Genomic DNA, 14,063 nt, shown 5'->3' with positions numbered 1-14,063 from the left:
TTGATTAGGGATCAAAGAAATAAAAGTAAGGAAACAAGGGAAGTCACCTACACCTGAAGATGTACTAGGTGTATGTTATATGCCCACTGGAGGTTGACAACTTGAGGGCACAGTTTGCTCACTAATTAATGGCCCCACTGAAGTGACCAAACCAAGCACAAGGCGTGTCAACCTACTAAAAACCAACAGGGGGATCTAACCTATTCATAAAGCAGTAGCACAATGAAAATGGGAGTACGATGAAAGTGAATACAGACTTGTGCTCCCACTATATTGATCCTGCTGTGTGTGTTTCCAGATTCGTTTTGTAGTAAGTGGCGACAGTGCAGAAATTGCTCTCAAGCATAACTTGATAATAACGGCTAAGGTAACGGGCTTGATTTTTTTACTGTTTGACGTTGCTTCATCCCGAGATGTGCATACTGCAGTACATAAAATGCATACATCATAGACTTACTTTTGTCCTCCTTTGTGTCCCTCTTTTTTTTTGCTGACAACAATTTGCAGTAAAGCGATGCATGGCTTCCCATTTGATGAAAATGGAAATCATCCATGGTGACTGGATGATTGCAGAGGTGCTTCAAATACTGTTCTTTGTCCGTAACACTGTGTAATGGGCTGAAAATAGGTGAAAGCAAAGCATAATGACCGAGTCAGTAATTGATAGTTAAGGTGTATGAATTATCTGTATTTTTCATGGTGACTGGATTAATTGCAGAGATGCTTTTCTTATTGTTCTTCATTTGTAGCAGTGTGTGTCAGGCTGAGCATAGTTGAAAATGAAGTGGAATAGTCACTTCACTTTCTAGTCAGTAATTGATACGTAGCTAGGGCACGCGTTCATCACAAAAACATTAACTCTGGCACTACCAGTATTTTTTCTTTTTATGCAGTATGTGTGGGTTCATCAGTCATAACAATGCTACAAAAAGGTAAACAAAGTATAGGGAAAATTAGGAATTTTAAGTTCGATTAGGGATCATAAAAAAGTAGGGAAACATGGGAAATTGCTTACACCTGCAGATATACTAGTGAACATTTAATCCCTAGTTCACAATGTTGCTGGATGTGACATTTTTTGTGTTACATTTATTTATTGCAAACATTTTACAGCTTCTGGGGGTTGCACTACACTGTATGTAATGCCCCACTGCATGTCTTACAGATTCATAAATGCCACTCTTAGAGACTGAATGAGCTTTCCTTCATAACATTTTTGCTTTCTGAGGTTGTATTTGGTAACAATTTTGCCTGAAATATGGCAAAAAACATTATATGTGATGATTAAATTTTTTTTCCTTTGGGGCACATTAGTTTACTTTGCCCTGTGCATGCCAGCTTTTAGAATTGTCACTGATAGAGACTGGAGTATCTTCTTCAACATGCAGCAATTCATATAATGCTTATTATTAATCAATCAAAATTGTAGCCAAACTCATCTCAGAAGGCTAATTTTTCAAAATTTCCTGTTGAGACAAGCCCTCAGACCCCCCTAGTTAGAGCATACTGGGTATACTTTGCATATACTTTGCATACTTGTTGAGTGACTTTTGGTCATTCCATGTCAAATCAACAAGGAATTTAGGGTTATCTTTCAGATTTTGACGAAACTTGATGTGTTTGTAGTACCTATGGTGCTTATCACTCATGCAAATTTTTAGCTCCATACACCCCATAGTTTCTGATTTATGACCACAAATACTTTTGAATATTTCATGAAAAAATTGGTCCATCTCTAGTTACAAAATCAACTGTAACTTAGCATTGTGTAAATATTTTTAAACACAATTTTCACTGATGGAAGACTGTTGTTTTATTTTATTTTTTTATTATGGCTTTACAGCACAAGTATTGATCGACCTTTCCAGCGATCCCTAAATTATGGGATTTCTACTTAATTATGGTTCAAAAATATTTTATTGAAAACTTTAATCCTTTATATTTCAAAAAAGCCTGCTTGAAATTCTTCAAATTTTTGTCAGTAATGATTGGATCATGGTCTATGTTTGATAAAATTTTTGTGGTGGAACCACAATGGGCTCAAAATATATAATGAATTATGTTGTGATATGTAGTGGAATTTTGTAGCCATTGTTGCTGTATGGGAGTGTACACCTTCAATAAACGCTCACAACAAGGCCATGCCAAGTTTGTCTTACAAAGTGAAGGTGTCTAGGTACAGTGCAACCTGTATTAGTGACCACCTGTATTGAAAAACCACCTGTGTGCTGCAGTCAATTTATACTTCCAAAAATCTAAAATGGTCCTTATTAGACAGGTAGACTTTAAATGAGATGCATCCGTAAACACATGAAAGTTGTACCATCTTTTCAGAATTACCCTTGTTTATTAAGTCAAATCCTGCCGTAGTGCACTTACATACGTAGCCCACTTACATACGTAGCCCACTCCACACTATTCAAGTTATGCACATGGCTGTATAGGTACAACAAACCTCAAAAATCAAAAAGGATACCTAGGCACCTTGATAGCCAGGATATGTGTTCATGATCTCACTTTATAATTGTACGTGCATTTGGAAGCAAGAAAAGATCAATGGTCCAGGGAATAGAAGAGTTACACTGTATACAGTAGATGCATTGCTTATACCAAGCATTTTTTTGTGTGTGATTTATAGTACTGTAATTACTAAATGGTTTTTCAAAGTATTTTGCATTCACGTTTTGAAGATCAGTACAGGCAAATGTTAAATACACATGAAAATGTGGTCAAGATCCTCCTGCGTGAGTATGTCCATTAATTTATGACTTGATCTTCGAAGTGGTCACTCATGAGTGTAAAGTAGTTTAGTAATTAATTCACACATTGAGGTGCAAGTAATGCATGCACAGTAAAACTCCTCCATTCCTAGGACCATAATAAAGTGGTCGTATTACAAAGCCATAGAAGTATCATGGTTCTAATGCATGTGCACCATTAGAGTGGGAGTATAAACAGACATCCTAGTTATCAAGGTGTACAGGTATCCCTTTTGTGGAATTCTGTTGTATATACCTATGCAGCCACTTATGCAACTTAAATAGGGATACGTCCTCTACAGTAGGATTCAACTTAATAAAGAAGGCATTTCTGAAGAAATGGTACAACATTCATGTGATATTTATGGTGGTCAGATCTGTAATTTGAAGTCCACCGGACCATTTTTAGATTATTTTGTTGGAAAGAGTTCATACTTTGGTGCTATACGTTAATATCCAATTAAAGATGTATAAACTAACTGCAGCACATAGGTAGTCTTTCAATACAGGTGGTCACTAATACAGGTTGCACTGTACCTAGACACCTTCACTTTGTAAGACAAACTTGGCATGGCCTTGTTGTGAGTGTTTATTGGAGGTGTACACTCCCATACAGCAACAATGCATGGCTACAAAATTCCACTGCATACCACAACATAATTCATTATATATCTTGAGCCCATTGTGGTCCCACCAAATTTTATCAAACATAGACCATGATCCAATCATTATTCATAAAAAAATTTGAAGAATTTCAAGCAGGCTTTTCGAAATATAAAGGATTAAAGTTTTCAATAAAGTACTTTTGAACCATAATTAAGTAGATATTCCATATTCACTGGAAAAGGTTGATCAACAGTCTTCCATCAGTGAAAATTAAATGTAAAAATATTTACACAGTGCAAAGTTATAGTTGATTTTGTAACTAGAAATGGACCAATTTTTCATGAAATATTCAAAGTATTTGTGGTCATAAATCAGAAACTATGGGGTGCATGGAGCTAAAAATTTGCATGAGTGATAAATGCCACACATACTACAAATACACCAAGTTTCATCAAAATCTGAGAGGTGACAATAAATTCCTTGTTGATTTGAACTCCCCCCCTTCTGAATTTTTTTTTCTAGATTTGCCACTGGAAAGTACATAGTTTTGACCATCAAAGCACTATACTGATTGCACAACTCGCTCTCCCAGGCAGGGAACTAGAAATACATACAGTGGAACCTCAGTTATCTGGACCCCTCTTATCTGGATTCTCGGTTAGCCAAACTATGGAAATGACTGCTCTATTAGAGTAGTGACTGTTCTATTAGGGTAGCTGATAGTACTATTATTTTTTTAAATGATCTTTATGCTATTTTAAGGTTGTTAATACACTGTTTCTGAGATACAGACTTTTCAGACTTATGTACTACCCCTGGTCCCAAGGAGTTTGGATAACTGAGGTTTCGCTGTAATTGACATTGCATGGCCTTATAATCGATTGACATCATTGCAGCAATTTCTTGACTTTCATTTCACATCTTTTTAAACCTGGATTTTTAATGGCTGCACCATTTTTTTACAGCTTAGCTGTTTCAGAATGAAGTATTGTATGTACCCCATACAAAGCTGATCATATGCCAACTTTAGGGTTTGTTTTTATCCATAATGTACAAGCACAATGGTGATCATTAACCCATTAATTGCCTTGCCAAATCACAAACCATTTAGTACACTGAACTACTTAGTAACCGTATATCTACTTACATATAACACTCACTATAAACTAAATATGTTGTATGACAACTAATGGAATTAAGTTATTAAACATTAAAGTCCAAACTTTGGTAAAAACCAGCCCAAACAAACAATGGAATCCCAACTAACCATTTTGAAAGATATTATACATTCAAACTATTCTACATAGATTACTTACCATGCAATCCATTCCACAGCTGGTTTCTTCATGATGTGTATTGTGTTCCATATTTGGTGTTGTGCATGTGTATATGTATTATGTATTTGTTTCCACCATGGATAAAGCAGTTGATTGTCTACCCTACCTGTCTCCATCATTGTTTAGCACTTTCTTTATTGTCATTAAATTGACTACTTTTCACAGTTTATCACACCTATAATAGAAAGAAAAAACTTTGTGTGATTGCATAATAAATTCACACTAGTTCGGGAAGGATCCAGTTATCACAGGAATGGACCCCTTTGTAACTACACAGTAACTCTGTATCTAAGAAGTTTCATTTCAAATTATTAGCAAATATTGTGACAGTTTCTAGATTTATATACATACTAGCATTGGTACCTGCCCTATGTGCAGGACCATCTCCACATTAAACATTTTAATGCCACGAAGAGGGACTAAGCATTAAACACCAGCACTGCTAATGTAGCTATGTAGGGTACATGGTGATGTCACATTTTTTAAAGAGCATGAGGTTTTCTTATGTCATTAATGATGCAAAACACTAAAGTTTATTGTTTGTGGTTTTGACAGGAATGTAGTTTAATTATTCAGTGCATCTTCCCTACCAGTGACTTCAACGTGCTGTATAGAACAAACGAAACCTTTGCTGCTTTACATGAGAACTAATGCAACAATAATTAATATATTGGGAACCAAGCATAAATATTAGTGTACTATATTTGCTGTGTAGCACGTATGTCGATAGTGCTTTAAAGTACATGATCCTTATGCAGTACATAATAATTTATAGTGAAGCATGCATGCAAGGCTAGCTAATTAGTTAAACTGCATGTGAGCTAAGGCAATTGTATACAGTATACCCTACATTACATACAGGTTGTGTACACACGGTACAGTTTCAGTTTCTACATTTTGATGTTTACCTTACCGACTGTCATAAAGAGAAATGAACTTGAGCATAATTTAAAGTCAACACAATTTGCAGTTATAGTTACTGCATGGCAAGCAAAAGTTCAGAACTTGTCCTATGCACTTTCAGTTCTGATGTTGCAGTGGCACATATACCTCTTGCCATACAAAAACCCAGTTTTGAAACACCTGCAGTGTAATTGACCAATAAGGTAATGTATGAATCTTTAGAGTGAAAGCATGTAAGCAGGATAGTGAAACAGTTGTGCCAGGTCAGATGCAGTTCCTCGGTGTAAACTATGGATCTGCATGGTTCCAGTATTATCATTTTTCAGATGCACAGTAGTATTTGTTCAATCATGCAAGCTGCCTATTACTACAGCAGTATTGAGGTAAGTCTGAACAAACAGTTTTTCATGTCAGTGCACACCTATGTGCTTAAAACAAAGATGTAGATATTCTGGATACTGGTGAAAGAAGCTTTTACCTACTCTAATACAACACACTGGACCAACACACAGATGGACAAATATGTTGGCAATTAGTCTGCCCTGTCCCAAAAGTGCTATAAGAGTCCCTATTATGTGAGGTAATTCAGTGCCAGTGCTGAAAAACTGATCATAAGAGTTTGTAGATGAAGACTTGCATGGAACAGATAGAGCAAAAAGGCACATCAAAAAGGTCCCAAAAGTGAAAAAAAAAGTTATGACCTAGGCGGGGATTGAACCCTGGCTGGTTATAATAACTTGGGGTTAAGGGAGGTGCACAAATTGCCACAGTTGTTTATCAGTGGTTTTGACAGGAATGTAGCTCAACTTTTCAGTGATCCTTCCCTACACCAGTGCCTTCATCGCCCTATAAAGAGCGAACAAAAGCACATATTGATTTGCTACAACAACACTCGAGTTGCCAGATGATGGGCGTTTAATTTCGCTAAAGTCCCGCCTCGATACGTACTTTGCATGCCAAGATATGATGAGCTAAAAGTCGTGTTTTAAAAAGGTGTTCACAAAAAGGTACTGAAAAAAATCTGTCAACACGTGGATTTGAACCCACGACCTCTTGCACGCTAGTCAGGCGTTCTACCACTTGAACAGTATGTGCTGTGGTTTTCAAAGGAATGTTGCTCAAGTTTTCTCTACACCTTGGCCTTCTACGCGCTGTAGAGACCGAACGGAAGCACGCGTGAACTCGTGATAACAATCTTAGAGTAGGCGGATGATGAGCGCTTCATTATCAGCACAGACTATGTCGATTCGCGCCAAGTCTGGTGAGTAAGCAGCGTGACCGTCAGACAGACAGACAGACAGACATTTTCAGCTTTATATATATAGATTCTGGATTGGCCAATTCATGAATATCCTATGGATACATAACATCTGTTCAAATTCAAGTTTTGATGCCATGCTGGTTCAGTTAAGGTGGTGTTATTAATAATTTTGTATCAAATGTCATAATACTGTTTTTAATCATTCAGATTATAACACCACTCATCAGTGCTGGCTCTGTACCAAATGAACGATATGCTTTTAATGCTCCATCCAGTCATGATCATGATAATGAGGATGAGTACCTCGTAGATGAGAGTAGTGACTCCTCCAGTGTCTTCCTGTGTGTATTGGATGGTCATGATGGACGAAATGCTGTGGAGTTTGTGAAGAAATATTTATGGGATAATCACCTTGCTGTCTCACAGTCTGATAGCCCCAAGGAAACCATAGACAAGTGGATTAAAGATGCAGATGCTGCATTCTTCAAGGGTATTGATGAATACATTGGTGAAAAACTTACTATTCAGGAAAGTATACCTAAGGTGAATTATCATTCATTCTGTAGATAATTAACTTTTGCAACTGAGATTTGATTAACACTTATTATCACTGAGTGCATTTCTGTTATTGTTAAATGTACAATACTGGGTCTTCTAACTCAGGTACAAAGGACAGTGGGTATACCGGTAAATATTAATGTGACCATATACATAATATTGTCATGGTCTACAGATTCCACTTAAGTCAGTGCAGAAAGCACAGCATGTTAACTCGTACAGTTTGACCTGCTAAGTATAATGACTAATGAATGCTTCTATATGAATTGTATTCTTTTTTAAGGAGATGAAGTCTTATGAAGCACAAATGACATTTCCTACGGAAGTAGCTCGCTTACAAGAATTAGAAACACACATTTCTGGAGGATGTACTGCAGTTATAGCAGTTATAACAAAGAAGAGATTGTATGTGGCTAACGTTGGAGACTCCAGAGCTGTACTGGTTTACCAAGAACATGATCGACCTGCTTTTCATGTTAAACAACTTAGTGAAGATCATGGTGTTGAGAATGAAAGTGAACTAAAACGACTGTCAGATTTGGGATTAGATCCAGAGCAAATGATAAGAACAGGTAGACTGGGTACACAGGAGAACACTAGGAGTATTGGGGACTACTCTATAAAGGGAGGATACAGGGATGTAGATTTAATCTGGTGAGAAAGCACATATAAGACCATCAATACTACTAGTACAACAAGTATAAGGAAAAATTAGAAATTTCACATTTGAGTAGGGATCATAGAAATAAAAGCAGCAAGGCAGATCATCTACACCTGCAGCTATATACTAGTCTACATTTGAATTCCCATATACAGTCTGTCAATAGTACAGCCATGCATGTCTGAATTCAAATAGGAAAAATGTGCATTGGTATAGCTGCAGGTGTCCCATGTTTTCATAACTTTTTATTTCTATGATCCCTACCAGCATTGAAACTGGGTCAGGTCACCTGGGTCGTCTGCATCTCATTTTGTCCAGGTCATCCAGGTCAGACCCGCTTTAAAAATTATCCGGGTCTGACCTGGAATGGATCATGTGTGAAGCAAATTAATTAGTTGGACGGTACGAGGTGTATAAACGCGTCATAATCAAGTCCTTATGCAGCCAAGCTTCTTTCATGAGCCATGCCCACTTATCGGATGACTTCCTGCAGCCATACGTGCAGCCACGTCTATTTATCGGTGATGTTATATGCACAAAACCATGCCTGCTGGCTTATGTGGAGCCATGCCCACTCATTGATTGTTATATGAGATACGGTCAAGGCCAGCTTCTTTCATGAGCCACGCTTACTTTATATCGGGAATGTGTCATACTTTTTAAAATTATGGTGTGTTAAGCATGTGCAAAGTGACACTTACTTGCAGGAAATGTATCTTGCTTTTTGAAAACTTATGATTCATGCCCACTGACTGCCATTATTATTAAGTATAGACACCCTTGTGCTTAACGAGCTAGTCGGCACTCAAAACATAGTCCTTGGTGCACGCCTCACTTTTAATTAATCCGGATCACATCCTGGTCAAATACGGATCTGACCCAGATTGCTATCCTGGTCAGCGGGTCATCCAGGTCAGCAGTAGTGATCCGGTTTCAATGCTGATCTCTACCAGCTCAAATACAAGTAAAAATTGGGAAACTTAAGTTACATTGGGGATCATGAAACAAAGGAGATTGCCTACACCTTAGAGGATATTTAATCACTACTTCATTCTGTACCCATGACTGAATTACGGATTAAACGTCCACTAGTATATCTTCAAGTGTAGGCAATTTCCCTTATTTCACTACTTCTGTGATCCCTAATCTGTATTAGTTTGCTGATAGCATAGTTGTAACTGGTATACCTGGGCATCCCACATCAAAAGAAAGAATACTTTGGACTTAACATTTTCATTTGAACGTGCACTCCAACTATGAAAAGTGAAGTGGCCATTACACTTTGTTTTCGGCAGCGTTACAAATAAAGAATAGGTAACTCTGCAATTAATCCAGTCACCATTCGGAAAATATAGGGAAGTCATGATGCATGCATCAGCTGCAGTTTGCAAAAAGGCATGTTCTGAGCTTAAGTGAGGTTAATTGTAGAGAGATCAATCCCATAGCTTTCATTATGATCAAATTATTCTTAAATTAATCAGATGGCTGCAGGTTCGAGGCTGCCCAGGTCCAGTCATGGATTTTTTTCTCCTTTCTGCACCTTTTCAAACATACTTTATATAACAACTTTAAACAGCTATAGGACCAGGTGTCCTACAGACCTTCAGCATGGAGGAGTGAGCTTGTTTGTACTAATCAACACTACATTTTTTGCAGCTGTCAAGGCGCAACAATGAGTTGTAGTCTAATTAGTTGTACTTCGAAACATAGCACGCACCAGTAACATTGGCAACACATGAGCATTTAAATGGGTAGCAACATGCCGCCACACTGAATTAGAAGGAGGTGTAGAGAGCTTGTTTCTAATAATTAACGATACATTTCTCGTTTACAAGCAGCTTTCAACTCAAGGTACAATAATAAGTTGTAGTCTAAATAAGTTAGACATCAAGAACCAATGGGTTCTACTGGATTTAGAAACCTTTAGGCCCTTAGTAACACCCGAGCACAGCAAGGGCACTACAGCCTAGGATGTTCGAATTTTCAAAATCCCATAGACATAGAACCCTGGTTCTTGACATGTATTATGTAAATGAATTTCATAACAACTTGTTGAAAGGGTTTGGGGAAGGTATTGGGTTTGATTATGCTTTTAACCAATACTGCCAAACTGGCATGAAAGAAATGTGATGTTGGTTTTTGAATGATATTTTTGGGCAGAAAAACTTACATGGTGTATTGTCATGATATGTAGTGATTCTAGTGAACAATGCACTGTTGTCCTTAGTCAATCTATACAACTACAATATGCTTAAATGTCTGTAAATAAATTTTACTGCCTCTCTCAAGACAAATGCCTATCCGTATCCTCTCAAGACAAATGTCTATTTCCACATTTTTTTGTTTAGTAAACTGCTTTGATAAACTGTCCATATAGTTTTCCGTTTGGCATTTTACAGTAAATAAATGCCAAAAAGGCTAGTACCTGCATCCTCAAAACTTGTGTATGACATCATAGACAAAGAATCTTTCGTTGACATGACTAAAGCCTGTTGTATGCTAGAGTATGTGTAGTGTCTAAATGTTCTGTTCAATGTCGTTGAGATGGTCATAATTGAAGGGCTCAGTGGAAAAAGGGGACATGTACCATTTTAGATTTTCCCATTTTCTAAAAATTAGAATGGCTTGTTTTAGCCACATGAATAATGTTGTCACTAAGTAAACAGCAGAATTTAAAAGTTCATGGCAGTCTCAAATAAATTTTTAGCAAATATCACAATAATTCAATTATGTCCCAAAATTCTGTTTAATGCCCACTATGTGGTCACCTGAATTTTCAAATGTCACTTGTTCCCCTTTGCCGCTGGCCCCTTCAATCGCATCTGTTCATTTACCTGTTATAGTCAAGCCACTGATGAGCCAGGAATTGCTATACCACATGTGACCTCAAAGGAAATTGATCCATCCTTCAAATACCTCATCCTGATGACTGATGGAGTCTACAAGACACTGGAAGCTGTAGCTGGACAAGATGGTGGAAATGGAAATGGAAATGATCTGATAGCTGAGATGATCGATAAACACGTCAACAAACATGGGATTGAAAATGCTGCCTTTAGTATTCTGGAGGAAATTCGTCAGACACAACATGACTTGTACCAGATATCTGCTAGTGGAAACCCTCATTCTGATGTTACAGTAGCCAATAGGAAGAGAGATGACATGACTTTGTTGATTTGTCAGTTTTCATCTATCTCCAAACTACAATAATATAACAATTGCCTCGCCAAGTTTAAATCAAGCTGCATGGATGTTTTTATCAAACTGTACCACTATGCATGCATGTTTTTACTGTTGTTGATGCATTTTACATGAATAGCTACTGACACACTGGTGATCATGCAACAACAAGCAGGTTGTATAATAATTTTTAGTGTTGCACATTTGAAATCTAAGTGCCCTGTTCTAGCTGTTACATCATGTGAATTATTGGAGGATGCCAATATATAACCTACATGGTATTAAATTGGTCATTGTCACTAGACCTGAGTCAAATATGCTCAAAATTTTGCCCAAAATGCTTTCAGGAATTTGGCCAAAATTTTCACCCCTATTATGCTTTTCGGTGTTCTCCTATATTAGTAACATTTCTTACTTGCAACATTTTAATCAGTGAATGCTCTATTTAGTCTATTAGAGTATTTCACTAAGTAACGTCTATCAATCTAAGGAGCTATATATGTACAATGCATTATTTGAGTGCTCTATTGCAGTTTGCACTGACTGCTCTATTAGGGAGTATCAATCTATTACATAAAAAGCTCCATAATTTGAAATATCCATCTAACATGCTAGTGTTACATTGACATAGCACTCCTGCCTATTATATATGCTTTTTTAGTTCAGTAACCACTTTCTTTCATTATGCTGATGCAGGCTTAATTGTCACATAATCCCAATGTGCTATTGTCTCTGTACAAGAGACCTACCACCATTATAGTGAGGTCATTTGCTCAATGGTGAGATTTCACTGTGCCAAAATAGGATAACATCGACAATATGCATGCCTCCAATCATTTTCTCCAGTTATTGCCTCCAGTTCTAGATGGCTTATACACTAGCTAGTTATAACTGCAGGCAATTAATTGATCCATATAAATTATACATGTAGGATCTACATTCACTTTACGTTCTTCACACATGCAGCTGTTTGTCTGTACAAACTATTGCGTGTGTGCACTTATATCTGATTTATGCATGTAATTCAAGTATATAGCTTGATGGGTCATCAGAGTAACAACTGCCATTTAAATTAAATTAAACTGCCTTACCAGGAAGGCGATTATAGCTACATAAAATCCTCATGTTTTGATAAACATAATAAGCTAACATGTGACTAATTGCAAGAGTATAACTCTTGATGTGACTGTTGTGATAATGCGTAGTGTATAGTGCAGTGCCCTTTGTGTGTATATTGATCATGCAAAACACTGCTATTACTTGCCTTAGTTGTGCCTCAGGCTTAGCTTAGCATGCTTAGCTCTTGGCCTCACACTTTGCTAATGGGCTATGTACTGTATATTAACGAATGTGAAATTATATGAGTCTAGCTAGCTTAATGTATGGCCGTCTCCAGAGGTGCTGGACCATTAATTTATTTATGATTACTGTGGGTTACTAACTTACTGGGCAGTCAGCACTGCTGGAAAAAATTGCTCAGTATGGTAGTGTGATGCTATATAAATTGATTGTCAGTGAGAATGTACAATAGCAGTAAATTTATCATAGTCATCTCTAGAAATACATGTACAGTTAACTCATTCCATTTTTTGATTGATCTTGAGTAATATGATTGTTGATGGTGTGGACAGAATAAAATGCAAGGAGCAATATTGTCTTGTTTGTCTCTCTACAGGTTGATAATGTGAAGGAATTGATAAAGATATTTCTTGGTAGAGAGAATTTTGTGAAGCAGTTGCACCCTGTACAGGCTTATGCTTTTTGTGTAACCCCTGTCTGCTTGACAAAAATTAAAAAGTTGCAGTTTGAATATCTTCTGTCTACTAGCCCATGAAAACCCAATGAGCATGAAAAAAGTACCCGCCCACCTATGAATTTAAGTTTTTGTTGGGTGGTTCTTAAGCATACAATGAAATTGCAATTTCAAGTCATGTTATGAAGTCCGCCTTAAAACCGGTTTCATAGACTCTTCATTGGGAAAATTCATAGCCAGGAGTATCTTAGATTTTGTGCTATATGAATTCAAACAATGAAAACTTGATTTTACAGGTGGGTGAGTTACAGAGGTGTGCAATGACAAATTTAGACAGAAATTATCTCAATATTTCTTTTAAACTTATCTTGATTATCTGACATGCGTATCTCGATAATTGAAACAATTCCTAGTAGTTAGCTGTCAATATTTTAACCAGTAAAGTGAGCAAATTGCAATTTGAAGAGTACAAAAAATGTGAAATGTTAGTTTTAACAATGTCTCCAAGTGGTAAGAGAGTTAGAACCCCCAGGAGGTGTCTACACCATCAGATATTCTTTGGTATACAAGTAATTTACAGAAGTTTACTATTATCTAGATAAGTAAACCTGTCATCCTTATCTCAATTAGTCTTACAATATCTTGATAATCAGATAATCACACACCTCCAGCAAGTTATTAGTTTTTATTGGGTTTTCATAGGGGCACGAGAACGCTACCTCTGGTGACCTTATAGTTTCCTGCATGGCTTGGATCCGAGGGGTCCACAACTACATTGTGGATCAAAGCTATAGCTTTATTGGTAATGTCATAATTTGACAATTACACTTACATGTACAGTATATTTCAGGGGCAGATCCAGACTTTTAAAAAGGGGGTTCCACTTTGGAATTGCAACTTCTTAATTGTAAGTTAAAGACCGAAAAAAAAAAAAAAGGTCATCACCTGCTGACAATAGCTGCCCCTCACCATAGATGCCCCCACCAACTACATTCCCTTATTTATAACTGTATACATAGCTTGCTAAACCACTCCTCAAAAGACT

At 37.0% G+C, this 14,063-nt stretch overlaps 1 protein-coding gene across 2 annotated transcripts in view; it reads left to right on the top strand.

Moving 5' to 3' along the window:
• LOC136250272 (TGF-beta-activated kinase 1 and MAP3K7-binding protein 1-like) overlaps positions 1 to 14,063 on the top strand; it is a 59,796-nt gene that overhangs the window by 6,567 nt on the left and 39,166 nt on the right. Inside the window, exons 3-5 of one of the 2 annotated variants that reach the window (XM_066042455.1) lie at positions 7,074 to 7,409; positions 7,708 to 8,078; positions 10,929 to 11,420. In XM_066042455.1, coding sequence (XP_065898527.1) covers positions 7,074 to 7,409; positions 7,708 to 8,078; positions 10,929 to 11,295 — 1,074 coding nt within the window. In that variant the 3' untranslated portion in view covers positions 11,296 to 11,420. Of the gene's footprint in view, positions 1 to 7,073; positions 7,410 to 7,707; positions 8,079 to 10,928; positions 11,421 to 14,063 lie in introns of those variants that run through there. The other variant, XM_066042456.1, reaches the window with a different exon arrangement.

Source organism: Dysidea avara, chromosome 3 (genome assembly GCF_963678975.1).
Source record: "Dysidea avara chromosome 3, odDysAvar1.4, whole genome shotgun sequence".
In the NCBI taxonomy this organism is placed as follows: Eukaryota; Metazoa; Porifera; class Demospongiae; order Dictyoceratida; family Dysideidae; genus Dysidea; species Dysidea avara.
This window is presented reverse-complemented; position numbering and strand designations above follow the sequence as displayed.